This window comes from Puma concolor, chromosome D4 (genome assembly GCF_028749965.1).
Source record: "Puma concolor isolate L17-30 chromosome D4, mPumCon1.1.hap2, whole genome shotgun sequence".
Classification (NCBI taxonomy): Eukaryota; Metazoa; Chordata; class Mammalia; order Carnivora; family Felidae; genus Puma; species Puma concolor.
This window is the reverse complement of record NC_141679.1, coordinates 61,212,200-61,239,816: the sequence shown is the minus strand read 5'-3', so window position 1 is coordinate 61,239,816 and position 27,617 is coordinate 61,212,200. Positions and strand designations below refer to the sequence as shown.

At 51.1% G+C, this 27,617-nt stretch overlaps 2 protein-coding genes and 1 long non-coding RNA gene across 4 annotated transcripts in view; 2 read left to right on the top strand and 1 right to left on the bottom strand.

The window, feature by feature from the left end:
* CORO2A (coronin 2A) overlaps positions 1–20,091 on the top strand; it is a 53,680-nt gene extending 33,589 nt beyond the window's left edge. The window contains exons 3-12 of the mRNA XM_086683572.1: positions 8,858–8,974; positions 11,467–11,616; positions 13,188–13,367; positions 14,128–14,244; positions 15,043–15,147; positions 15,879–15,975; positions 16,752–16,864; positions 17,213–17,303; positions 18,233–18,486; positions 19,740–20,091. Coding sequence (XP_086539698.1) covers positions 8,858–8,974; positions 11,467–11,616; positions 13,188–13,367; positions 14,128–14,244; positions 15,043–15,147; positions 15,879–15,975; positions 16,752–16,864; positions 17,213–17,303; positions 18,233–18,486; positions 19,740–19,871 — 1,356 coding nt within the window. The 3' untranslated portion in view covers positions 19,872–20,091. The remainder of the gene's footprint in view (positions 1–8,857; positions 8,975–11,466; positions 11,617–13,187; positions 13,368–14,127; positions 14,245–15,042; positions 15,148–15,878; positions 15,976–16,751; positions 16,865–17,212; positions 17,304–18,232; positions 18,487–19,739) is intronic.
* Positions 20,092–23,127: 3,036 nt separating this feature from the next.
* LOC147574928 (uncharacterized) lies at positions 23,128–25,597 on the bottom strand. The gene is made up of 2 exons (XR_015242860.1): positions 25,379–25,597; positions 23,128–25,069 (listed from the first exon to the last, which is right to left on the bottom strand). It is a non-coding gene; the product is annotated as an uncharacterized LOC147574928 (long non-coding RNA).
* TRIM14 (tripartite motif containing 14) overlaps positions 24,333–27,617 on the top strand; it is a 30,060-nt gene continuing 26,775 nt past the window's right edge. Inside the window, exons 1-2 of one of the 2 annotated variants that reach the window (XM_025912368.2) lie at positions 24,333–24,808; positions 27,296–27,406. In XM_025912368.2, coding sequence (XP_025768153.1) covers positions 24,593–24,808; positions 27,296–27,406 — 327 coding nt within the window. In that variant the 5' untranslated portion in view covers positions 24,333–24,592. The remainder of the gene's footprint in view (positions 24,809–27,295; positions 27,407–27,617) is intronic. The other variant, XM_086683574.1, reaches the window with a different exon arrangement.

Sequence of the window (27,617 nt, the reverse complement as noted above, 5' to 3'; positions counted from 1 at the left end):
TATGTTATGTATTTATGTATTTATTTATGTATGTATGTATGTATGTATGTATGTATGTATTTATTTATTTATTTATTTATTTATTTATTTATAATATGAAATTTATTCTCAAATTGGTTTCCATACAACACCCAGTGCTCATCCCAACAGGTGCCCTCCTCAATGCCCATCACCCACCATCCCCTCCCTCCCACCCCCCATCAACCCTCAGTTTATTCTCAGTTTTTAAGTCTCTTATGGTTTGGCTCCCTCCCTCTCTAACTTTTTTTTTTCTTCCTTCCCCTCCCCATGGTCTTCTGTTAAGTTTCTCAGGATCCACATAAGAGTGAAAACATACGGTATCTGTCTTTCTCTGTATGGCTTATTTCACTTAGCATAACACTCTCCAGTTCCATCCACGTTGCTACAAAAGGCCATATTTCACTCTTTCTCATTGCCAAGTAGTATTCCATTGTGTATATATACCACAATTTCTTTATCCATTCATCAGTTGATGGACATTTAGGCTCTTTCCACAATTTGGCTATTGTTGAGAGTGCTGCTATAAACATTGGGGTACAAGTGTCCCTATGCATCAGCACTCCTGTATCCCTTGGGTAAATTCCTAGCAGTGCTATTGCCGGGTCATAGGGTAGGTCTATTTTAAATTTTTTGAGGAACCTCCACACTGTTTTCCAGGGTGGCTGCACCAATTTGCATTCCCACCAACAGTGCAAGAGGGTTCCCATTTCTCCACATCCTCTCCAGCATCTATAGTCTCCTGATTTGTTCATTTTGGCCACTCTGACTGGCGTGAGGTGATATCTGAGTGTGGTTTTGATTTGTATTTCCCTGATGAGGAGCGACGTAGAGCATCTTTTCATGTGCCTGTTGGCCATCCGGATGTCTTCTTTAGAGAAGTGTCTATTCATGTTTTCTGTATCCTTGGGCCATTTTAAGAATGTCACATAGATGGAACCATACAGTATGTAACCTTTTGGGCTTAGCTTTGGTCACTCAGAGTAATTTCCTGGAAATCCATCCAGGTTGTTGCATGGATCAATTGCTCACTCTTTTCCATTGCTGAGTAATGTTCTGTGGTGTGGGTGCACACCATTTGTTTAACCAGACACCCATTGAAAGCCACCAAGATTGTTTCCAATTTGGGGCTTTAGGCATATATAGATTTCTGTATGAAGATAAGTCTCCGTTTCTCTGGGTAAATGCCCACGAGTGCAGTTGCTAGGTCCTCAAGTAGCTTTACATGTTTGGGTTTGTAAGAAACTGCCAAGGTATTTTTTAGTACAAATGAAATATTGCACAGAGCATACTTATACTGAAAACTTTTTTGTCATTTATCTGAAATTTAAATATCCCTGGGCATCCTGTATTTTTATGCATTGATTCTGACATCCATACTCCCAGGTGATGCTGACGCTGCTGGTTTATAAACTACATTTTCAGTCGCTAGTCTCTAATCTAGTTCTTTTTGTAATTATGAAAGAATTTCAAACACAAGAGTAGATAAAAACAATAGTATGACTCTTCTTACCCAGATTCTAGAATTTTAAAGACTTTGCTCATCTTGGTTCGTCCATGTTTTTTTTCCCCCCTGAGGTATTTTAAACCAATCCTAGACATTTTGTCATTTTACCCCTATAAATTCCAGCATGCAATTCTAAAACCTAGAGACATTTTCTGACATAAGTGCAGGGCCAGGATTGCAGCATTGACAATATCTTCTGTGTCACCTTATTCCCAGTGCATGTGGATACGTCCCTGATTGCCTTATAAATGCCTCTTTGCGTTTGGTTGCTTTGAATCAGGGTCCAGAAAGATCCACGCATTGCATTCGGTTGATATTTTCTTAGGTAACCACAGGCAGCCTGCTCGAGTAGGACCAGAGGAGAGTGGGAGAGGACACGCATGCTGGGCCTTTGATGCAGCACTTCCAGACAGACAGGCCTGTAGGGCCCTTTTTCACGTGGTGACCAAGGACGGTGCTTATGCCAATCTCTTCCTTAACTCCTTCTGTAGGAAGTATTGCCCCATTGTACAGATGAGGATGCCGAGGCTCAGGGAGATGACTTCCCCAAGGACCCTGAACCCTGAGGGTAAGGACTGGAATGTGGCCCAGACCTGGATGTGGCCACAGGGCCCTGTTCTTGCTTAATTCGTCTGTGTGCTGCTTCTCAGCTTGGGCTCTGGTTTATATGGGCTGCTGGTCAGATACCAGGAATGACATCCCAGCCAGGCACAGAAAGGTGTCAGTAAACTAGAGCCATGAGAAGGAACAGAGGTACAAACTAGCTAATTATTTAATGGAGTGTAAACAGGAGCATAAGTATCGGAAGGTGCCTGACCTCGCCACAGCGTCCTAGAATGTATTCTCAGATGGACTAGGCAGCCCCAGGTACTGGGTGATTCTGCAGGCAGGCTCCTTCCTCTCACTGTGACCCAGGGCAAGACTGTTTGGAGAGAGACTCTGGCAGCCTGGGCAACAAGGGCTGTGCTCAGGGAACAGGAAGGTGTGGAGACAGGCCCGCCCAGAGCCTGGGGACAGGCCAGGTTGGGCTCCTGAGCCTGGGGCCTGGCCTGCATCAAAGCCACCCCTGGGGGTGTGCAGGGTGGACTTTGCCATGAGGTGTGGTAGGTGGGGAGAACTGAAAACAAGGGCAGGCAGAACCCTGGGGATGGGCCCTGGGAGTGGACCAGATCAGAGGAGTCAGACTGACACTGTGGTGCCCGGGAGAAGGGGAGGGGCGCCTCTCTGCTGTGCCAGTAGAGGCCCCACTGATTCTCAAGCTTGTGTCTGACCCTGTCACTCCCCTGCTCGGTCCCCTCCCAGAGCTCCCCATTGCCTGCAGACGAATCCTGCCTTCCTCATCAGGCTTCTGTCTCTGTCCCAGCCAACATGTTGAACCTCCAACCTTCCGTGGAACACATTTGTTCCCTCCACACTCAGATTGTCTTTCTGGAAATGTAGGGGGTGGGCTAGTATGACATGTTGCTTCCTGTTTTGTTTGTTTTGTTTTGTTTTTGAAAGTCTCTTCAGTTCCAGGGAGGTCCTCAGTGAGAGTCGTGCCCAATGCCAATGATAACTACAGGGAGAGGGGGGCAAACGGCAGAGCAGGGAGCGAGAGGAAAGATTCCCAGTTCTCAGGGCTCTGCTGCAGACTGGCTCCGTGGCCCTTAGCACATGACTGTCAACCTCTCTGCTCCCCGACTGCTGCACCTTAAATGGTGATTTTCCCCGGGGTGGTTGGGAGCTAAATCAAATAATGTGAGCGAAGCACGAAGCATGGGCCTGGCACATAAATGGCCCCCTAAATTATGGTTTCTAAAGAACAGCATTTACAGCCCTATTCCTTACAGGCATGAGGATGTGCTCGTTCAAGTTCACTCATTGGAATACGATCTAGGCATCACTTTATTCACGGAGGGCACCCTGGCTCAGTCACCCATCAGTTGTGCAGGGAGAGATGGGAGTCCCCTGTGGAACAGTTGGGACTCACACTGAGCACATCCTTGGGCCCCTGAAGCATTTTGAGTGACAGTTTTTACTGTCACTGTGTCACTGTGTCACTGTAATCACTGTAATCACTGGGTCACTGTGATTAGCTCTGACAAACTTACGCTGGTGAATTTACTGAGAGCCTACCATGTACCAGGCACTGTCTTAAAGTGCTTTACTTGTATGAGCTCATGTAATCACTCGCACCCTGCGAAGTCCTACTACTGTTGCCATTTTGTAGATGAGGAAACTGAGGCACAGACAGCTGAGGTCTCTTGCCCAGGGTCACACGGTTGTTAAGTGCCGTAGCAGGGACTCAAACACAGGAAGCCTGAGTCAGCGTGCCTGCCTAACCTCTTCTACACTATGCAGCCTACCTCCACCTGTACTCGTGCCTACCACCCCTGCCTCCCATGTCCACCCTGGGCTGTTGGAAGGGTTCCTGGAGGTCGTGACACTGTTGTGGGAATGGCCGCACCCTGTTGAGTGCTGGGTGTTGTGGGGACGGCCGCACCGCTGTCCCATCCCAGCAGCTGAGGTCTGCCTGCCCCAGAGTGTCCTCCACCTGCCTAGCTCAGCCTTCCGGGTCCCACAGTTCCACCCACTCAGGGCAGCCCCACCAAGACTTGGAAGTGGCATCTCTCCGGGCTGAGCAGCCAGCTTCTGCACCCAAGCCAGCGTTCCCTGCAGTCTGCGAGGAGGGCGGGTGTACCTCCCCTGATTTAGAGCTGCGTCCCCCATAAATCAGAGGCCTGGCCCTGGCTGACTGCTGGACTAGTGGACTGAAAGGCAGAAGTGGCCTCCTGATTCTAAATGTCCCTGTCATGACAGGGCTTTTAGCAGCTCGGTCAATAGCCCATCAGGCTGGCTAATAATGTCCATTAATGTCAGACCTCAGCATAAAACCCTGTTAGGCAGAGCAACCTGCTGGCCCCAGGGGAGAACGAGCCATCCCTTGTTCTCTGAGAAGGAAGAGAAGTTGTCTGGGGCTGGGGTCTCTGCTTTGGGAGGCCTGGGAGGAGCGCTGCCCCATCTGAGCCATGCCTGGCCCCCCAGGCACCTCCTGAGTCTGAGGATCAGCTGAGCCTCCACCCACAGTGGTCTGAATGGAGCTCCTGGGCAGCTTGCCTCCTGTCAGCCAAGGCCAGCCTGACGATCAGCTCTTCCCAGAAACCTTCAGGACAAAATTGTGGCAGGGCTCTGGGCCAGAGAGCAACTGGGTGTGCCGTAACGAAAGACCGAGCACTGTTCATGCCCTTTGACCCAGGAAATGAGCTAAGAGAAGGAAAGGCTGTGTGCATAAGTGGGGCAGGACACTGACTCAAAGAGGGCTGAGAGCCCTCAAGCACATCAAGTACAGCACAGATACACCTGGGAGCCAGAGCCCTGGGCTGCAGCCCACTCTGCCCTCCACATTCTCTGTGACCCTGAGCAAGTCCCTCCAGTTTGGGGCCAGCGAGAGAGCTGTAATCCATTAGTGATGCCTGCCATGGGGGCAGGTAAGAGAGTTCGAAGGGTTTTTACTGGTCCTGGTCTTTGAGAGCCCTTCAAGATCTGCAGTTTTAGGGGTGCCTGGGTGGCTCAGTTGGTTGAGCGTCTGACTCTTGATCCTGGCTCAGGTGGTGATCTCATGATTTGTGAGTTTGAGCCCCACATTGGGCTTCTCCCTTAACAGCACTGATCCTGCTTGGAATTCTATCTCCCTCTCTCTCTGCCCCTCACCTGCTTCTCGCTCTTTCTCTCTCAAAATAAATAAATCAACTTAAAAAAAAAAAAAAAAGATTTGCAGTTTTATAACACATTTTTGGCCGATCCTGGAAGGACCCATCTTTTCAGAAAGTTTAGAGTTTTGTGTTAACAAATGTCTTTCGTTTATTGCAAAATCCACACTGTTTTATAGAAAGTTTGCAAAAATTTAAAAAAAGAAACACAGATGATAAAACTACCATTTATCCCACTGTCTACAAATAACCATGAATAACATTTTGGTGCCTTTCCTTCCAGTCTTTTTTCCCTCATTTTTTATACACACGTGGGTATGCATACACACATGTATACACATAATAACAGCTCCTCTTTTTTAAGCACTTACTCTAGGGCACCACTGTTCGGCTTTTCACGCACAATATTTCATTTTACCCTCATAACAGCCCTGTAAGGAAGAGATTATTATTCACATTTTACACATGAGGAAAAAGGAGCTTGCAAAATTTGAGCAGGTGCAGGACACGATCAGATTTTAATTTTTGAAAGCTCACCGACAACAGCGGGCAGAATGGCCTGGAGGCGAGGCAAGAGATCGCTGGCCGGAGCGGTGGTCCTGTCAAGACCTGGGCAGGGCCTATAGGGTCACGTTCTCCCTCCAGGACACTGGCCCCAGGAGCAGGGAGCATGCACCCCTCTTCTTGTTGAGAAGCCCAAATGGAACTCACACATCACTAACAAATGACACATGTCCAAGTTCTTTGCTTTTCTCTGTCTGAATGTATATATGAGGGTATAATTTTCTTTTCCTAACCATTCGAGGATACATTACCTATACCTTTGACCTTTACCCCTAAATACTTGAGTGTTTCCTCAAAGTACGAATATTCTCTTATATAACCATATCACGTTATCAACTTCACAAAGTTTAACATTGTAACAATACTTTAATCTACCTTTCATGTTCCAATTTATCAAATAATGTCCTGTATAGAGTTCCCCCTCCAGTATGGGATCCAGTCAAGGGTGAGGTGTCTAATACCCTTTCCCGAGAGGTAAGAGCTGAATTGGGCAGAGTATGTCTGAAGGGGAGCCCAGGACCACTACCTCTGTTTGCACAACTACTAAGATGCATGCATAAAGCCTCCATAAGCCAGGGTCTCAGTGTCTGTGTTTGCTAGTTTGCCAGAGTGACCCAGAAGCCCTGTGTCTTTTCCCATAGCAGCTGCAGTCTTACTAAGCCAGGTCCGAGATGCTTCTGCATCTTTGCTGGATCTCAACTAGGCAGGGTCTCAGTGGTTTCTACAGAGTTGGGGAGGTGAGGTTAGGAGAGGCGGTGGGTGTTCCTTGAGCCCACTCTGTTCTTGAAAGACCTTTTGTAAAGATCCTGGAGAGCATTGATCCTGCGGGGTCAAATAGTACATCCTGTGCTCCCCAGCCCCTCGCATGGGGCCTGTCCCTACATATGTCATGTAGATTTGCTGAATGAATGGATGTAGGCCATTTTTCTTCTCAGCTGTCTCTACCTCGGGAACGGAAAACTGGACTGCAGAGCATTCTGGTGGGGGCGGGGGTGGTGTTTCGGCATCTGAAGTTGGATGGTGGATGTGGACGAAGCCTGCTTTGGCAGGCAGAGGGCCTGGGGCCTGTTCTGCCGAGCTGTGCGATGTGATGTGTGACATATATGATGTGTGACATGAGTGTGCCGGTCGCTGCCAGCTCCAGGTTTCTATAACTGAACCGACACGCTTGTGCCATGGCCCAGGAAACCCAGGTCCGTGTGCGGGTCAAGAAGTCTCAGCTTGGGACCTGTGTCCCCCCAGTGCCCAGACAGCAATTCTCAGCAGGCAAAGTGGAAAGGGAAGAAAATGCTCTTTTTTTTTTTTTCTTTTTATTTGAAGTATAATTCACATTCCATAAAATTCACCTTTTTTTTTAAAGTTTATTTATTTATTTTGAGAGAGAGCGCACCTGTGTGTGCACAAGCAGGAAAGGGCCAGAGAGAAAGGGAGAGCGAGAATCCCAAACAGGCTCCACGCTGTCAGCACAGAGCCCAACACAGGGCTCAGTGTTCAGTCTCACAAACTGTGAGATCATGACCTGAGCTGTAACCAAGAGTCAGATGCTCAATTGACCAAGCCACCCAGGCATCCCTCACCATTTTAAAATGTACAGTTCAGGGGCACCTGGGTGGCTCAGTCAGTTAAGCACCTGATTTCGGCTCAGGTCATGATCTCACGGTTCATGAGTTCGAGTCCCTGTCAGCACAGAGCCTGCTTCAGATCCTCTGTCCCTTTCTCTCTCTCTCTCTGCCCCTGCCCCGCTTGTGCTCTCTCTCTCTCTCTCTCTCTCTCTCTCTCTCTCTCTCTCAAAAATAAATAAACATTAAAAAAAATTTTTTAATAAAATAAAGTATACAATTCAGGAGCACCTCAGTGGCTCATTTGTTGGGCGTTGGACTCTTGATTTTGGCTCAGGTCAGGATCCCAGGGTCATAGGATTGAGCCCTGCATCAGGCTTTCTGAGCACAGAGCCTGCTTAAGATTCTCTCTCTCTCCCTCTGCCCCTCTCTCCCACTCATGCATTCTCTCTCTCTCTCTCTCTCTCTCTCTAAATAAACAAATAAATGAATAGGAAATTGAAGTATCAATAATAAAATACAAATTTAAAAAAATAAAAAAAATAAGATATATGATTCAGTGGGGTTGTAAGGTAGTCACATGTTGTGCAAACATCACCACTGTCTGATTTCATAACAATTTCATCACCTCACAAAGAAACTCCACACCCCTTAGCAGTCACTCCTTATTGCCCCCTCCCCCCCCACACCCCCCGGGTCCTGGGCAACCACTAATCTGCTCTCAGTCTCTATGGATTTACCTGCTCTGGATTTTTCAGGGTTCTGAATACTGGGCACCAGAAGATGTATCAATGTGCTCTAATGATGAAACCACATCTGGTCCATCATTTATGTGGAATCATGCAAAGTGTGACTTTTTACGTCTGACTTCTTTCCCTCAGCATGTTTCCAGGGTTCATCCATGTTTCAGTGTGTGTCAGTTCTACATTCCCTCTTTGGCTGAAGTAATACTCCATTGTATGATATACTACATTTTGCATAGCCATTCATCCATTGATTGACATTTGGGTTGTTTCCACCTTTTGGCTATTATGAATAATGCTGCTACAAACATCGGTGTTCAGGTTCTTCGTAGGCTTGTGTTTTCATTTTTCATGGGGATATACCTAGGAGTGGAATCGCTAGGTCACATGGTAACTCTATGTCTAACCCTTTAAGGAACTGCCAGACTGTTTTCCAAAGTGGCTGCCCCATTTTTTCATTCCCATCAGCAGTGTGTGAAGGGAAATATCCTTTTACTGAACACCTACTACGTGCTAGGCACTGTGCTAGACCCTTTCCACACCTCATCTATGATACTCAACACGAACCTTATAAACATACTGAGGACAGCGCTGAAGCTCAGACAAGTGATGTGACTCCCCCAGCATCACACAGAGAATAGTGGTGGTGCCTAGATTCACACTCCGTTCTGTCCCTTACATTTTCCAGTCTACTCAGTGATTGCTGACTGCCCGACTGACTGCTTAAGTGGAATTAGTCCCCTCTTCTCTCCAACACTCCTGGGCACTGTTTTGCAGACAGGAAAGTTGGACCCCCACTACCCAAAGGTCTGCGGGCACAAAGGGAACGTCTTAGACATCAAGTGGAATCCTTTTAATGATTTTGAGATCGCCTCCTGTTCTGAAGATACCACAGTGAGTATCAGCACATAAGGCGGTTCCCTTTCCCGAAATGAGTGGGATTGGGGCACAGGGAGATGGAATAGTGTCTGTACTTGGCTCTGATGCTCCTGACCCGCTGATCCTTCATGAGGTGAGGTCACTGTGTGGGGAGGGGCTTAGTGAGATTGAGTGGGAGAAGTTCTGGGCTCTGGGACTTGGAGCACCACACCTTTAGGCCTCCTATCTGGGACTTAGTTCCCCCCACTTATAGAATGGACATAATAGCCCCCAAGCAGCTAATGAAGATCCACAGAGACTCCTATTCCAGTGGAAAAGCCCATCTTTTGGGGGAACTATAAAATGCTTTAAGGAGCATTTTTTATTGTAGTCAGAAAATATTGTGACACTTAATCTCACAGACAGTGGGGAGGGGAGCTTTAAAAGGATAAGAATGGGATCCTTAGATGAATATGGGCACCACAACTTTCCCAAAAGCCTTAGCCCCACCAACTTTTTTGAGCCCCTGTTCTGGATCAGGGTCATAATCCCTGCTACCCACAATGTTCAGTGTTACTTATTGATAATTTCTTCTGTTCCCACTTCAAAAATGCCGTGAGTGTGGCTTAAAACAAAAGACACAGATATGATAAGATGATTAAAATAAGGATGAAGGGCACAGTGACAGTTTATTTTGTGCCCATTGTGTTCCTGACTCTCAACTACACGTTACCATTTCAATCTGGCTTCCTGGCAGCCCCACGAGGTAAGATTTTTTTTTTTTTTTTTTTTTTTTTTTTTTATGGAGAAACTGAGGATCTGAGAGGTGAAGCAGTTTGTCCAAAGTCACACAGTCTGAGCAAGGCTTCAGGCTGAGGCTTGATTCTAGAGCCCAGTATGTTTTCACTGAGCTATGCCACTTCCCTAAGTGGCAGCAGCCACAGATGGAGGAAGTGAGGAAATAATACTCAGAATGTTGGTTTTGAAGGGTTACAAGCGTAGAGTTCCAGGTTTAACTCAGAGCTGCCTGGCAGTCGAGGCAAAAAGGGAAATAGAATGTATTGCAGAAGCCTTTAGTGTCTGATTAAAAGGAAACAGACCAGTTCGTCAGGAGAAGCAAGTGGAAAATTCTCAGAAGACTTGTGCCAGTCGCATATAGGGGTTGCCGAGGAGCGTAAAGGACAGTATCTGCCAGGATGGTTTCACTGAAGGGGCAGTCAGGCCCTGTGAGAATTGGCTTTGCCTCCAATGGTGGGATGTTGAATATCTGACTCTGTCCCCTGACTCTGACTCTGAGTCCTGAAATACTTGCCTTTTCAGGCCTGCTTTGAAGACTCCCTACAAGATCTTCATGAAATTCCTAGCTCTTCTCATCTCCTGCCACCAGTTCCTTCCCAGATGCCCCCGGGGGCAGAAAGAGTGCACACAAGTATCAGGCGTGGCAGTGCCTAACCTCAGGCCCTCCCATGTAGAGTGTTCAGCTGTCTCCTTCCTGTCCCCACCCTGTGGGGCAGGGATGACCCTGTAGCTCTGAGGAGTCTGGGGGGTGGTCTCTGCCCCTCCCACACAGGTCTGCCCAAAGTCCGTCCTCCATCAGGGGCCAGTTCTGTGCAGTAATAGGATTCACCCAACTCGTCGTCTAGAGCACCTGGCACTCGCCTCATGGGGCTGCCTTCCTGGTTTTAAATCCAGATGACCAGGAAATAAATATTTGTCGAATCGAAAACAAAGTCTACCTGAAAACCCTGGGTATCTCTGAGGGAAAACGGACATACAATCACATAGGGGCCTGAGAACCCCAAAGGACAACAAAGAATATCAGGTTACTGGCCATCCCCTCCGTAACCGGGAGCTTTCTACCAAGGAAGCGCCTTCCATCCTCAACAACACTGCTCTGGAAGGAGGCCCCAGCCCCTCCTCCCAGGCCCTTACTGTGGAATACAGGCTGTGACCCCCTGCAGCCTGGCCTTCTGACCCTTCATCTTTCCTCTTCCAGGCCATCCAAGGGGGGCACTCCAAAGGAAAGAGCTTCTCCCTACCCTATCCTGCTCCAGAGACTGCACTGGCTCCCTAGTGCCCTGACAATATAGCACAAACTCCTCCTCCTGGCATTTGAGCCTTCCTCCTAGCCTACACCTTTGGGACAAGGAAGGGGTAGACCAGTGTACTCTGAGAGATAGTCTAGGCTGGGAGTCGGATTTGCTCTGACATCAGCCTGGGAGTCAGGCCTATGGCCCACCCAGCTCCCCACAACTCAGGTCATTAGGATGGCAAGGATTACCAAGAGGGAGATCTGGAGGTCTGGGCTCAGCTCTGGCAATGTCAGCCCCTGTTTGGGCTGGAAGACCTTGGCAAAGCCTCTGTCCCTCTAAGGGTTCCCTGCCCCTCCACTGAGTGAGAGATGGATACAGAGAGTGCTCCCCTGGCCCTTCTGCTGGGCACTGCCAGCTCTGTGGCTTAGGGTGGCTGGGGTGCCAAGGTGACCCTGGCTAACAACACTCCCCCACCGGCTGTGTCTCCCCTGAAAGATTAAGATCTGGGACATCCCCACGCAGCTGCTGACGAAGAACCTCACAGTCTTCAGGAAGGAGCTGATGGGCCATGCCCGCAGGGTGGGCCTGGTGGAGTGGCACCCCACGGCCGCCAACATCCTCTTCAGCTCTGGCTATGACTACAAGGTGGGTCCATGTACTCAGTTTCTGGGGCCACCCTACCAGATGACCAAACTGGGCAGCTTAAGACAACAGAACTTTATTTTTACATTGTTCTGGAGACCAGAAATCTGAAATCAAGGCATCAGGAGGGCCACGCTCTGTCCTAAGATCTTAGCGAAGAATCCTCCCATGCCTCTTGGGACTTCTGGTGGCTCCACGCATTCCTTGGCCTGGAGCTGTATCACTTCAACCTGCCTCCAGCTTTACATGGCCTTCTCTGTGTTTCTGTGTGTCCTTTGCTCTTCTTATAATGACACCAGTCATTGGTTGTAGGGCCCATGCTAATCCGGTATGACCTTATCATAATTGATTACATCTGCAAAGATCCTGTTTCCTAATAAGGTCACATTCTGAGGCTCCAGGTGGACCTGAATTTGGGGTTGGGCGGGGGGGGGGGGGGGGGGGTGGGGGGTGGAGTACACTGTTAACCCATTAATCTGCTCGGAGGGGATGGGTTGGGCTGGGCCCTGGCCAGAGAAGCTTCCCATTGCCCCGTTGACAGCCAAGCTGGAAGTCTGTGGGCCTGTGGATTGGGAAAATTCACAGGATAGGAGCCCTAGATTCTATTCCAACTAAGTTTCTGCCTTGCAGTATGAACTGGGAAAGTCCCTTGTCTTCTCTAGGCCTCAGTTTCTCTATCTGTACACAAATGGAGTTGGTGTGACCATAGCCATGGCTTTTAAACTCATCCCTTCACGACATGGGGCTTCACAGAGGCACTTTGGGGGCTTCTGTGATGAAGAAAGGGTGGGATAGGAGTGGCTGGCAGGGCCTCTTCCCTTCTTGTTTTCTTTAAATTTTTTAATGTTTATTTTTATTTTTGAGACAGAGAGACAGAGAGCAAGCAGGGGAGGGGCAGAGAGAGAGGGAGACACAGAATCTGAAGCAGGCTCCAGGCCCTGAGCTGTCAGCACAGTGCCTGATGCGGGGCTCAAGCCCACGAACCACGGAGATCATGACCTGAGCCGAAGTCGGACAGTTAACTGACTGAGCCACCCAGGCGCCCCAGGGTCTCTTCCCTCCTGATCAGAAGTGCTCTTTTTTCTGTTTATGTAGGGTGAGTGTACAGGGCGCTGCGATGATTGTGCACATTATTCTGCACACAGCTCCAGGGGGTGCAATTCATACCATGGGCTATGAGAATGGATTGCCCTGGAGCTGTGCAGTGCACAACCTATGCAGCTAAACATGGCAGTCCTGTTTATCTGTGTGAGGTGGAAACTGCTACTAATAACTGTTTGAAACCCCCTGGTCTAGCTCATCCCCTACGGTCCTCCAGCCATGGATGTTTTGTTGCTCCAAAGCAGATGGTGTTTTCTTTTCACCACCAGACAGCCTGACTCCCGGCTTCCCCTTTTGCCACGTGGCAGCTTCAGCCGGCAGATCCATCCTCCCACCCAAGGCTTCTTGGCCAGACTGCCATCTGTGTCTTCCCTCCTGGGGATACCATGTTTCACTGCAGCCTGCCGGGCTTGCGACTGTGGGAGCCAGGGGCGGGGCAACACCGTGCTCAGAGCCAGCTCATTGCCATACAGGTGATGGTCTGGAACCTGGACACAACGGACTCTGTAATCAATAACCCCGTGAGGACAATTTGCTGCCACCAAGACGTGATCCTTTCCATGTCCTTCAACCCCAGTGGCAGCCTGCTGGCCACCACCTGTAAAGACCGCAAGATTCGGATTCTCGACCCCCGGGCAGGGACCGTCCTCCAGGTGTGTGCTGGGTTGGGATCGGGCTTGGGGACAGAGGAGCAAGGAGTGGTGAGGGGCTGGGGGAGGCTTCAGAGAACAGGGTGGTAATGCCATCAGCATTCTGGCCAAGCCTTCACATGTGCTATAGCTTCTGTCCCCCCTGCTGGGAGGTAGCGGATGTCACCCCCAATCTTCAGATGAAAAAACTGAGGCTGAAGAGAGGTAAGGTGACGTGGCCACACTGAAAGCTGAGCTTTGACCCTGGTCTAACTCCAGAGCTTGTCAATGTGCCTTAGCTCTGTCAAGAGGCATGACACGACTGTCTGTCCACTGTGTGACCTTAGGCAGGCACTTCCCATTCTGTGGGCCACTGTTTCCTTATCTACAACAATGGACCATTAGTCTTTCCTCTTGGAGGACTACATGAGATAATCCAGATGACAGTGCCCGCCCAGCCTCATGCCTTGCATACAGTGATAGAGTGCTCAGTCAACTTTCAGAAAGAGCATGGAGCTGAGCAGAAGTTTGCCTCTATCCTGGCTCAGAAAAAAGAACTCTCACCAAAAATAACAGGAGAGACTCAATGTGGATGGGGTGGGAGTGGGGGGGGGGGGGGGTCTCTGGAAGGCTTCCTGGAGGTGGTCCCTCTGGAAAGATTCTCTAAGAGCTGGAGTGAACAAGGAAGGCATTCCAGGTCCTGCCACAGCACAAGCAAAGGCAGGGAAGCCAGAGACCCTAGCTGCTTGCTGCCCGGGAGTCCCTGACTGTACATACTGTCCAGGAAGCCAGCTACAAGGGGCACCGGGCCAACAAAGTGCTGTTTCTGGGGAACCTGAAGAAGCTGCTGTCCACAGGCACATCCCGGTGGAACCACCGTCAGATGGCCGTGTGGGACCAGGTGAGTCTCCTGTGTGAGCCCTCACCCTGCCCCTCACCATCACCCTTCAGCTGAGTGCTGGCTTCATTCATTCATTCATTCATTCATTCCCTTGCTCATTTCTCAAGCACTTACTTAGCACAGCCTGCCTGGTGTGAAGGACCCAGGGATGAATAACAGGGAGATGCCAGCAGCTGGTGGGGCGAGCCCAGACCTTGTGCATCTTCTCGTTCAAGGAGACAGTGGCCGTGGTGTAGGGGGTGGAGGGAGGTGGCCACTTCTGGAACCAGGACAGGGCAGGGGCTGGGGGGAGAGAAAGGAGATGACCTTCTGGGCAGAGGAAACAGCTGGAGCAAGGGCTTGGAAGGAAACACCAAGGCATGTGGGCAGAAGGAGCAGCTGAGGGGGGTGAGGGTGAGGGCCAGGCCAAGCAGTATTGATTGGAAGGATCACTTGGCTAGAGTTTCAAAGACTAGACAAATCACTTTCTCTCTCTACATCTCCATCATCTTTCACAACAAATCATAAAACAAGCAGGGGAGGGCTGGTGTGTGATCAGGCATGTGAGAAGCGATCTGTGAAAGGCAAAATGCCGGCAAAAGAAAAGGGGTGGTCTCCCTCCCTCTCTCTCTTTCTCTCTCTCTCTCTCTCTCTCTCTCTCTCTCTCTCGCGCGCGCACACACACACACACACACACACACACACACACACACACACACACATATACACACACACATCCAGAGCCCCTTGACAGGGATTCTCATCTCCACCCTCCCCAGGAGCGACCCACAGGCCTTTCTGACTTCCCTTCCCTTACAGGACAACCTCTCCGTGCCTCTCTCAGAGGAGGACCTGGATGGCTCCTCGGGTGTGCTGTTTCCCTTCTACGACGCAGACACCAGCATGCTCTACGTGGTGGGGAAGGTCAGCCTGTCTTGGGAGGGAGGTGGCTGCCTGCACCGCTGAGGCAGGAAGCAGAACTACCCCAGCGCGGCCCTGCCCGTAGCCAGACAGCAGCCTGGCGCCCTCAGCCTGCAGGGCAGGGATAGGGACAGGTGGGAGGTACCGCACACTCTGGCCCTCTGGTGAGCACAGCACCTGGCCCACCTTCCTGGCTCTCTAGGAACACCTAGGGCCATGGCTTTGGTCAGACACCCCAAGCTTGTCCCTCTTCAGCTCTGGATCCAGATGACGAGGGACCAGTTGGTGTTCCTCAATAAGGGCATCTTCAAATTTGGGGTGGAGCAGGTCTTCATTAGGTAGGACCATCATTTGGCATCCCAGCTCCTACCCGCCAATGCCAGGAGCAGCCTCCACCCTCCCCAGTTATTATGACAACAACCACCAGAAGTGCCCCAGGGCACCAAGACCCGCCTGATGGCCTCAGCGCCTGCCACTTCTGACCTTTTTGTGAGGCTGGCAGTGAGATTCCTGCCTGTGCTCCCCCACCGAGCTTCTGCCTTGGAGGCGCATGGGTGGGCTTTGGATCATGGTTGGGGGGATGGGATGTCACAATGAGGCCCCCCAGTGCCTTGGCGATAGTCCCCTGGTGTTTTCTTGTGTGAAGAGGCTTTGCCAGCTCACCGCTGCGTGGCGACAGGGGTCAGGAGCGGGCCGGTGGGAACTGGCTCTGAGCGCACCCTCCTGCTCCTCAGGGAGATGGAAACATCCGCTACTATGAAGTGAGTGCCGACAAACCTCACCTGAACTACCTGACGGAATACCGCTCCTACAACCCCCAGAAGGGGATTGGTGAGTGTGGTGTGGCGCACTGAGGCCACGTGGGACCTGGGGAGACAGGAACGAGTCAGAGGAGGGGCCTGCCCTGGAGGGGCCCACATCTGGGAGGGGAGATGATAGATCAACACTGACTCTACGGGAGGCCTGATGGAGGTGTACAGGAGGTCCTCCGGGAATGTGCAGCGGGAAGTCAAGGAGGGCTTCTCAGAGGAGGCAATACTTGAGGAGTCAAAGGGAGAACAGAGCACAGCATGGGGAGAGCATGAAGGTGTTGTAGGCCGAGGTAGAACAGTTACAACAGTAGCCAGGATGTAAGAGAGACTGACCTAGGAGAGCCCCTACTTTTTAAGTGTGTTTGCAAAAAGACAAAACAAGATGCGACTATATGTGGGCTATAAGAAATCCACTTCAACATGAAGACACAGATTGAGTGCAGAGGGAAGGAGAAAGAGACCACGCTAACACTAATCAGAAAACGGGGGTAGAGCTCTGTTCAGAGCAGCTGGGGCCAAGCTGTGGGGGTGGTCACGGAGGGCCTTGAGCAGAGCATGCTTCCTATAAAAGCCAAGCTAAAATCACCGCGAAGTCCTTGAAGGTGAGGACAGAGTCTCATTTCCCCAGCACCGTGTAGGTATTCGTTCATGAACTGTTTGTAGAGGGAACGGTGGCGGGAGGAGGGTACTCTGCTCACGTCCGGGTGTGCGACCTGGCTTTGCCACTCACACCGGGGCCCCTGTGACCGCAGCCCAGCCAGAACCTCTTAGCCCTCCTTGACCATCTGCCTGCAGGTGTCATGCCAAAGAGAGGTCTCGACGTGTCCTCCTGCGAGATCTTCCGCTTCTATAAGCTGATTACAACCAAAAACCTCATCGAGCCTGTATCCATGATTGTACCCCGGCGGGTAAGGGTGGTGGCAGCCATCTGTGAGGGAGGCAGGAACCCCTCCTGGAGAGAACAGGCCCCGGACCTGGAGCCCGGAGCCCAGGCCCCTGGGGCAACAGCAGGGAGGCTGAGGGCCACTCCTCAAGGGGAAGGCCTTCCTCATTGTCAGTGCAGTGTTGCTGCCTAAGCCTCGCCCTATCTCTGCTCTTGAGTTGCTGTGTGACCTTGGCCATGCCCCTTTGCTCTCTGGGCCTTGGTTTCCTCAACTCACAGGTGGGGAAAGCCCGGACCCCAGCTCCCTAAGGGCCCTCCCGTCTGGGCAGCCCCTTTGCCATCCCAGCCCTCACTGTCCTGGCTTCTCCTGCAGTCGGAGTCTTACCAAGAGGACATCTACCCACCCACGGCAGGAACCCAGCCCTCTCTGTCGGCCCAGGAGTGGCTCTGTGGGATGAATAAAGGTGAGGGAGGCTGAGAAGAGGCCCGGGGCAAACGTGCGGGGAAATAGAGTGTCTAGTGGCTGAGCTCAGCTAGAGTGTCTAGCTGAGCGGGGTCTGGCCTCTAGTTGTGTTCGCCCGTAACCCTGGACAGGTGGTCCTCGACAGTTGGTCCCCAGGGACTAGGATGGTCCGAGAAGGGAGGCGTTGCCCCAAGTGGCTCAGGAAACTCTTCCAAATCAAGGAATTTTGTTCCATGGAAAACTTCTTGAAACTCCAGGCTGTGCAGAGTGACTGGAGAGTCTCAGCCGATGCCCCTGCCTTTCCTCCCATCCACATGGGTGCATTGCTCTTCGACCTGAGAGACCCTCTGGGCAGCAGCTGCCCCACCCCACCTCAGGCCCTCCTTCCCTGTGCTGACACCCTCCCTGTTCTCTCCACCTGAGGGCCAGCCCAGGGGAGGCTGTGTGTGGTCCCTAGCCCTGCCCCAGCAGCTGCCTGTATGACTGGGACGTCCCTGTCCTTCTGCCTCTCCGCTTTGGGCAACACTTGCTCTGCTGCTCTCTGGGCCTGTTGCCTCCTCTGTGACTGTGATACCTGCCTCCCCTGCTTCTCAGGGCTGCTGGGAGGATTCATGAACTGGTAGACGGCAGAGCACAATGCGTGTGGGACTGTGCCCACAGAGCAAGGGCAGAGCTTCACTGGAGGCACTCACGGTGTTTAGGGGCAGCTCCAGGGTGTGCACTGTGCTGCTCCTACAAACCGGGCATCACCTAGATGATCACACGTGTGCGTATGTGTGTGTGTGTGTGCTCTCCTGGTGCCCTGGTGTGCAGGCTGGTGTCTGCGTGTGGCCAGAGCTCCATTTCCATCACGTGACTGTGCGTGTCTGCGTGTGGCAGCATCTGCTCATGGACACTCAGTCCTCATGCAGCCCTTTGCTTCCCTCCCAGGGCCGGTCCTGGTGTCCCTAAGGCCAGGCTCCGAGGAGCTGAGCTCCCAGCCACCACTCCCAGAGAGACCCCCCTCCCTCAACCGGACAAAACAGTTGGTTTTAGAAGATGGCCAGAGGCCCTTCTCCCTGCCGGAGGGGAAGATGCCAAGGAGGGCAGCAGAACACAGGCTGGAAGAGAAGAAAACCCGGCTCACAAACCTCACAAACGGCTTTGACGTCTTCGAGTGTCCCCCACCAAAGACAGAGAACGAGGTGTGAACGAGGGGTGGGGGCTGTGCTTGGAAGTGGGGGAGAAAATGAGGGGTGAGAAAAACAACCAGCTGTGTGCCCTGGCCTGGCCACTTAACTCACTTTGTTAATTCATTCAGCAGACAGGCAGTGAGCGCCATCTGTATGCCAAGACGGTGGGTTTGCATATAGATGATAGTGGAAGACCATCTATGAAATGCAGAGGGTTTGATCTGGCATCAAAGTCCTTTCCAGTTCTGACACTAGGATTTTCTGTGCTTTCGGAGTCAACTTGTGTTAAGTGCCTACCGTGTGCTGGGTCCTGCAGTAGGCACTGTGGTATATAACCTCCCTGAATTCTCTCCAGAGCCCTGGGAGTCAGTAGGTAGTGGGTGAAAACACAGGGACTGGCATCTCACAGCGGAATTCTGATCCTGGCTCTGCTAAGTACTGACTGTAGGACCTCAGACCCAGGGGCCGAGTCTCTCTTAGCCTCAGTCCCCACAGTGGTACAATGGAGTGCTGACACCCCCCTCGGAGGGGGTGTCATGAGCATCCAGTGGCATCCGGAGATCCTTAGGTGGGGGGCACCCAACGTCCAGTTGCATTCTATACAGCGCAGCAACTATGTTAATGCCGAACTTAGTTTTCTGGCCCCCTAGTTCCTAGAGGAGGAAATTGAAGCTCAGGGAGGGTAAGTAACTTGCCTGAGGCCACCGATTTTAGCAGTGGTGAAAAGTCCAATCTCCAGACTTCGGGGCCAAGTATCCTTTTCTCTGTGCCACAGGGGGTCTAAGGATGCAAAAAAAAAAAAAAAAAAAAAAAAGTCTGAAAGATCAAGTCTTTTAAAGTTTCATTTCTTGGGTAAAGACAAGGTTTTTAAAATTTTTTTTTAATGTTTATTTATTTTTGAGAGAGAGAAAGAAACAGAGTGTGAGCCAGGGAAGGGCCGAGACAGAGGAAGACACAGAATCCAAAGCAGGCTCCAGGCTCTGAGCCGTCAGCACAGAGCCCGACGTGGGGCTTAAACTCACAAACTGTGGATCATGACCACAAACATGTGGATCGAACGCTTAACTGACTGAGCCACCCAGGCACCCCAGACAAGGTTTTATAAAAGATCTGTGCAATGGTTGCTCCCTCAGGCCTCAGCCGTGGTAATCACCTCCATCTTTCTGAGTGAAAAGGGAGCAACATTTTGTCCTTCCTGCTGGTGTTCTGGCCCCTCCCATCCTGGGGCACCGAGTGACATTTCTCTCTGTTCTGTACTTTCCCAGCTGCTGCAGATGTTTTATCGGCAACAGGAGGAGATCCGGAGGCTCCGGGAGCTGGTGACCCAGCGCGAGGTCCAGGCCAAACAGTTGGAACTGGAGATCAAAAACTTGCGGATGGGCTCAGAGAGGTTCTGAGCGGAGATGTCTGCCCTCCTCGCCCTCAGGGACACCACTCGGCTCCATGGGGAGGTCCAGAACCAAACCACAAGTCCCCCAACAACAACCACTATTTCTATATTTTTTACCAGAAAATGAAACTCTCGGTCGCTGGAAGATTCTAGTGGGAGGGACGTGGTGCCGTTTTTCTATTTGCCTTCTCAAAACAACACTGTCTGAATCGACTCTTTGTAGACGATATCTTGCCTTCTGGTTAATTCTGTTTTTAAGGGTCCACGATGAGCTGTAACTTCTCAAGGGAAAGAACATTGTACAAAGTTAGAGCTGGAAGGCCCTAGGAGATTTTCAAACCGGGGTCCATAGAACGAGAGGAAGGCTAGGCAGGAGGGCTGTGCTCCCCCCCACCCCGTTCCAACCACACAGCTCCCCTTCTCTCTGATTTATATATTGGCTTCTATGGAATACATAATTCTGCTTCTGAAAAAACATTTAGAAGTTTGAAAAACTGTGATCTGGCCCAACTTCCTCATTTTACAGGTGGGGAAACTGAGGCCCAGAGAGGGGCAAGTGATCAGCGTCTGCAGAGGGTTCATGGCAGGGCTGGGTCAAGCTTCTGGTCTGTTGGGTCGGTCTTTCTGCTGCTTCTAGTCTGAAGCAGCCCTCAGCCCACAGGGCAGAAATCCATCTGTTCTGGCCTCTTCTGTGCCCCTGACTCGCTCTGTACCTCTTTCAAGTTACTCCCTCTCTGGTCTCAATTTCTCCATCTGAACTAGGGGACCCTGGCATGTGCTGCCCTCTACAGGATCTGCCTCCTGAGACAAGAAACCTTGGTCTTGACCTGAGGAAAACTACCTATATAAGGTGATGATCTGGGTCTGCTATAGGAACTCACAAGACCTTGGTGAAAGGGCAGAGGGAGTTTAACCTCTGGGAAATAAGTCAAGGTTTGGCCCAGTTCTAGAACACGGATAGGAGACCAAAACCGTCCTCTCTTGAACCAGAATCAGCCAAATGTGGGCAGACACTATCCCTCGTGTGGGGAAGCAGACATCAGGGTGGTGCCTATGACCACTGACTGCCACCACCAAAGCCCTCAGGTCCCAGAGCCTGCCTGCTCCAGGAGGGTACAGGCAGGCTTCAGTCCAAGAGGTAGGAAGCCCCAACACTTGGCAGGATGCCAGCAGAGTCTCTGGCCACCCACTCATGCGGGCTTCTGGAGAGGGATGACTGCATTAGGCAAGGAAGTAGGGCCAAATGGCCTTGAAGTCCCCTGCCAGCCTGAGAGTTTTTAGTGTCCCTCCTTTGTGAACCTGTGTTCTGAGCCTGTTCTCTAAGGTTCTTTCTCGGTGGTCAGTACAGCAGCCCAGCTAGAAATGGGGAACGTTGGAAGTCAAATGCCACCCCCCCCCCCCAACCTTACCGAGCAGGTGCAGATGATGGGTTTTGCCCACTGGACAAGGTGATCGTGGAGCTAAGATGGGGACTGCAGGAGCCCACCTGGCCTGGTAGGTTTCAACCCAAGCTGTACATTAGGGTCCTCTTGAGAGTGTTCGAGAAATACAGATGCCCCGTCCCAGCCCTAGACCAGCTGAAGCTGAATCTCCAGAGCAGGGCCTGGCTTTGTGTATGTTTTTAGAAGTTCCCAGGTGATTCTGCAATACTCTGAGGCTGGAGACCCACTGCGTTAGCCCATCTGTACCTATGTGTGGTACAGAGGGGGACAAGGAGCACCAGATAGGCTCTGGGACTCCAACCCCACCCTCTAAGTCCGGGTTGGAAGCATCATCCCACATCTCTCTGGGCCCCCCAGCTGCAACTCGATGACGTTTCTGTGCCCGAGTGCCCCCTCCCCTAGCCATGGCTTGGTCCCCTTGCCCGACTGCACGCCCCAGATGCCCACGTTCCCTATCTTGTTTACTCAGTCACTGGGGCTCGCCGAAGGCCAAATCCCAGGCACTGCCAGGGAAGCAGAGCTCCACTGGATGGGGTTACCTCTCCCACCTCATTTGTGGCCAGCACTTCACAGTTTACAAAGCCCTCCCACCTCCACTCACTGGCACATCTAACTCTAATTCTAACATGGGCCAGAATAATTCCCGTGGTCAGAATAATGATACTATCCCCATGTCCTTGTCAGAGAATGAAGAAGCATCGTGCCCACAGGCACTGGCTGCAAAGAGCTGGAGGTGGGGCTGAGCCCGGGGAGGGACCCGAATGCCTCCTCTGCACATAACCTTCTCGAGCTCTCCCTACCCCTCAGGGACCCAGACCTCATGCTTAAAAACAATATGAAGGCATCCATGAACAAAACTGTTTTTGGGTTGTTTTGTTTTGTTTTTACAACTAGGATTATTTAAATGAATTTAAGCGATTTCACAGCAAGGGAGAGGGACAGGTAATTTTTATCAAATATTTTTTTAAGCCATTTTTTTAAAATTGTGTTTTTGTTTATATTCTTGACTGATGAAGTAGAACTTGCCCAGCATCTGCAGGGTCGGGCCCTCACACTCAGGGCTAGTAGAATGTGCACTCATTTCTTTACTCCATACTCTGGGAGCCCCCTGTTGACTCAGGAACTTTCTGAGAACGAAGACAGCACTGGGAGATGAGCATTGAGGGCTACCCACCTTAGCTCTATGATAATTATTCTTCCTGATTGTATCATAGAGGGAAGAAGGAAGTCAAAAATAGATCTATGCTTTTAATATGAACCCGTGCCTGAAATAGTTTGATTGTTTTAATGTTGTTTCTGAAACTCCTTTTACCTTTGTAAAAAAAAAATTAAGAAATAAAAGTGAAAATAGATGTGAAATCGTGCAATGGCAAGAATGTAACAAAATAATAAACAACATCTGCCTAAATATTTTAATACATGGAGCTTTCCTTTTCTTGACTGGTTCCACAAATACCAATTAAGTATCTCCTTGTTTGGGCCAGAGACCAGGCTGGGAAACAGATACAACAGGAAACGGACTTGGTCCCTGCCCTCTGAAGTTTTCAGTCATGGTTGGAGGGAAGGGGAGGGCCAGGATAGGGAAAGTGTGGGCTGCTTTGGGAGGAGAAGCAAGGAAGGCTTCCTGGGGGAGGTGATATTTCGGCAGACCCCTGAAAGATAAATAGAAGCAAGCAGGGCAAAAGGTATTTGGGAAAGAGAGATCCCAAACAGAGAAAACTGCCTATTCCCTGGTCTGAAAACAAGTGAAGGGTGGAGTACAGACAGGGCAGGGATCAAGGGTATTAAGAGCCAAGGATAGGAAATGAGAATTTTTTCCAATTTTATTGAGATATTCCAATTTTATTGACAAGTTGTATATATTTAGGTTGCATGTGATTTTTTAAGGTGTACAAGCGTGATGATTTAATATATGTATACCTTATGAAATGATAACCACATTCAAGGTAATTAACATATCTGTTATATCACATAGTTACCATTTTTTGTGTGTGGTGAGAACATGAGATCTACTCTCAACAAATTTCAAGTATACAGTACAGTATTACTAACTATAGTCACCATGCTATACATTAGATCCCCCGAACATAAGCATCTTATTTTTTTTAATGTTTATTTTCGACAGAGAGACAGAGCATGAGCAGGGGAGGGGCAGAGAGAGAGGGAGACACAGAATCTGAAACAGGCTCCAGGCTCTGAGCTGTCAGCACAGAGCCCCACGCGGGTCTTGAACTCAGGGACAGCGAGGTCATGACCTGAGCCAAAGTCTGACACTCAACCGACTGAGCCACCCAGGCGCCCCAAACTTAGGCATCTTATAACTAAAAGTTTGTACCCTTCCCCCCCCCCCCCCTCCCAACCCCTGGCAACCGCCTTTCTGCTCTGTTTTTAGGAGTTCAGCTGTTTGTTTTTGGTTTTTTTAGATTCCACATAAGCGAAACCAAATAGTATTTGTTTTTCTGTCTGGCTTATTTCACTTAGCATAATGTCCTCCAAGCCCACCCATGTGGCAACTGGCAGGATTTCCTTTTTTTGGGTCTGAATAACATTTCACGGTATATACACACAGCACATCGTTATCCATTCATTCATGGAAGGACATTGGTTATTTCCACGTCTCGGTTATTGTGAATAATTTTGCAAGGTGCCCACCAGTGCAGATATCTCTTTCAGTTACTGACTTCATAATCTTTCGGTATATGTACCCAAAAGGGAGATTGCTGGATCATACGGTAGTTCCATTTTTAATTTTTTGAGCAACCTCCATACTGTTTTCCATGATGGCTGTACGAATTTACACGGGTGGACTGGGAGACAGCCTGGGGGCAACGGGAGTTTCCAGTGTGATTCTGCCAGTTGTGGAAATGGTGATTTCTCCTGGGGAAAGCGCAGAGACAATCCAGGGAAAGTGAAAAGTGTCGGTAACGCACATCACCTGGGGAGGCCTCCGCCAACTTTGGCCCCACCCACAGGGCTGCAGTTTTCTGAGCATGACTGGACTCGCATCACTGAGCCGGGAAGCCTACCTCCTTTCAGTCAGCCCACGAGGAGCGAACCCCATTTCGGCGGCGGCCCCCTCAGAGCCAGTGAAGCTGCCGGAACAGGCGCAGCGGGGGAGGGCACCCCGCGGGGCCGCAGGGCACTGATGGCCGCCGCTACCCGGCGGGAGGCGCGCCCGCCTCCCTTCCTCCCCGGAGCTGGGCCGCCCCGCCCCGCCCCACCGCTCAGGGTTTCGATTCTCCGCTGGAGCCCCTCCCCGACACCGCGGCCCGAACCCGAGGGCTAAATGGCGGACGCAGGGGCGCAAAGCGGGACACCGGGGGGGCCGGGCCCCGCGAAGCTCGAGGACACGAGCTGCTGGCGCTGCCCGGAGCATAGCGACCGCGTGGTCGAGCTCTTCTGTCGCCGCTGCCGCCGCTGCGTGTGCGCACTCTGCCCGGTACTGGGCGCGCACCGCGGCCACCCGGTGGGCCTGGCGCTGGACGAGGCGGCGCACGTGCAGGTGGGAACGCGGGCGGCGCGCGGAGGCGGGTGCCCGCAACGGAGTCGGTGGGGCGTGTCGGGTGGGCCGGCCGTTTCTTTCGGTTTGGTTTGCAACCGAAGGGCGGCCCAGAGGACCTGTAGGCGGCCCACCTGCTGTCGCCAAGGATCAGTTAAGCTTCAGAAGAGGTGGGTTTCGGGAGTGAAAACTTAGGCGCCCCGACTGATCCGCAGATGTCTTTGACCTCGTCCACCACGGTGGGTCCACCACACCGCCCTTGGCCTGAAAGAAAGTCTGCCTTTAGAGAAAGTTGAAAAGCCACACAGGCATCTCTGGTTTTCTCTCCTGGAGTTCACCGACAGGGGCTGAGGACTGCCTGACTGCCTGCCCTAGGAGCGGCCTCCAGCCACCGACTCCGCCCTTCTCCTCCACGCACGTGCCCATTCCACGCATTTAACAGCCAGGTGGGGAGCTATGACAGCCATTTTATTGATAAGAAAAGAAAGGCTCTGGAAGTCGAGGCTGGCTTTGAACCCAGCACTCCACAGCTGGATTGCTTCCACTGGCCCATTCCCACCTTGGAGCCCTCACCTGTGCATAATCCTAATAGTGGTCAGGGGCTCCCGACTCTTGTTCCGGCCTTAGGGCCAACTTGTTCTGTGACTCTGGTCAAATCCTCTGCCTCCCTGAGATAGGCAGGCCCGCCCGTTTCTGGCGGATGTTGATTCTACCACTTCCTCTTGCCAGCAGTTTTTGGTGATTAATGACCTTTTTCCTCACATTGTGACAACCTTGGAGCTCCAAGGTGAGAATGGGGGGGGGGGGGGGGGGAGAGGGGAGTCTTGGGTTTGAGGCCTTTCTTATCTGTAAAATAACTGTAATAATAATAGCTCCTCAGAAGGCTGTTTCCAGAATTAACATGGCTGCTTCCAGAGATAGGGCTTGGGCGTCTCATAGGCAGGTCCACCCACCTACCTACCAACACACTCATTTTGTGTTCACACACCTACCCACTTACCTGTTTATCCATCATCCTTCCATCCATTCATCAAACATTCATTCGGCACACACCTTGTGCCACGAGTTAAGGAACAGATCAATTCTTCCCTGATCAGGAATTTCCTGGCTGGTGAGGTGAGAACAAATAGTGACAATACGGTGTGATAAGTATCGTAATTGGGGAGCCAGAGAGAAGACAGTATGAACTAGGAGCAGGGAGTGCAGGAAGACTTTCCAGAGGAGTGCCATTGGAACTGTCCTTGAAGGATGAGTAGGATTCCACCAGGTAGCATGACAGGTGCAGCACCATGTGACTGGGAGGCCCAGGCACCAGGAGGCTGGGTTATCTTTGGGTGACAGCAGCTAGACTTGATGGCTTAGAAATCACAGTGGGGTAGAAAATGTGCTCCCCGAATTTGAGGCTGTGGCTTCTACCTGGGTTACCATTGTGTCCTCACCCCCAGCCACGACCTAGGATACAACTGCACACAGTAGCAGATGCTTGTTGGGTGTTACAATAACAGTAAGAGCTATACCTGTTGAGTACTTACTGCCTGCCAAACACTGCACCAAGCACTTCGTGTACTTTTCACTCTCTACAGCAACGCGATGCGGTTATCCCCATGTTTATGGCTAAAGAAACAGGTTTAGAGAAGTGAGGTCACTTGTCCAGGTCACATGAAAGGAGGGCCAGGAATCAGACCTAGGAAGCCGCCTGTCCTTCTGGGGCTTATGCTCATAACAGCTTGCTGGGTGGCTCCAGCTCTCCACTTGAAGCTGGCAGCCCTTGGTCATTGTGTTTGATTCAGCAAACACTTCTGGGTCACCCCGTGATCCCCATGGCAGAGCTGGGAATGGAGCAAGCCTGCCCTCAGGGAGCTCCCAGTTGACGGGGCAGCCAGACCTGGGGCCAGCAGCTGTGTGTAAGGCCAGCTGTAAGAAGATCCGGATAGAGGCAAGCTCAAACCTGTGGGGAAGAGGCTCACAGAGCAGGCCTTTGGGAAAATGGCAATTGCAAAACAAGGAACTCTGGAAGGGAGCCATTTCAGGTGGGAGGGAGAAGGGAGCATGAACCCCCACAGACCTCACCCATGCAGGTCTTCTGAACCCCAGTTCAAGCCAAAGGGCCACAGGCTCCCTGGCATGTAATAGGTGCTTAGTTAATACTGACTCCATAAGTGAAATGCTCTTCTCCTGTCCCCAAGCTGCTTGCCTTAAGGTCCTATTTGAAAGGGTGAAAAACCAGGCCATAAGCAGGAATTGTTCTAGAAAAAAAGGGAGGGGGGATCAAGGTTGGAAGAATATCTGATGTGGGATTCTGAGGATCAGAGGGACCCTCATTCCGGCTCATCCTCCAATTTGCCACGTGACTCTGGGCCAGTCACCTCACCTCTGAGTCTCAGATACCTCAGCTGAAACAAAACAAAAACAAAATACAGGGGGAGGAGATGATCCCTGGGGTGGCTTGTTATCTCAAAAGTCACAGTATTAAGTATTAATTTTTCCTAGCTCTTTCACATACAGAAACGCATCCAAGAATGTTTAAAGCAGTTGGAAGCCAAGAAGCAGCAGCAAGTTGGCAACATAACCCAGATAGAAGAAGCTGCCGAGAAGCTCAAGGCAAGTGGACATTTCTTCCTTGTTCTAGTTGAGATGTTCACACTTCCCCTGGTACACAAGGCTCTCCTCAATATGGAGCCAAGGGAAGATCAAAACTAACCTCAAAGGGGCAGATCAGGTTTGATGGGGCTTGGGACTTCTATAATGTAGGGGACTCTTTTTAAGGAAAATGACACAAGGGGCGCCTGGATGGCTCAGTCAGTTAGGCATC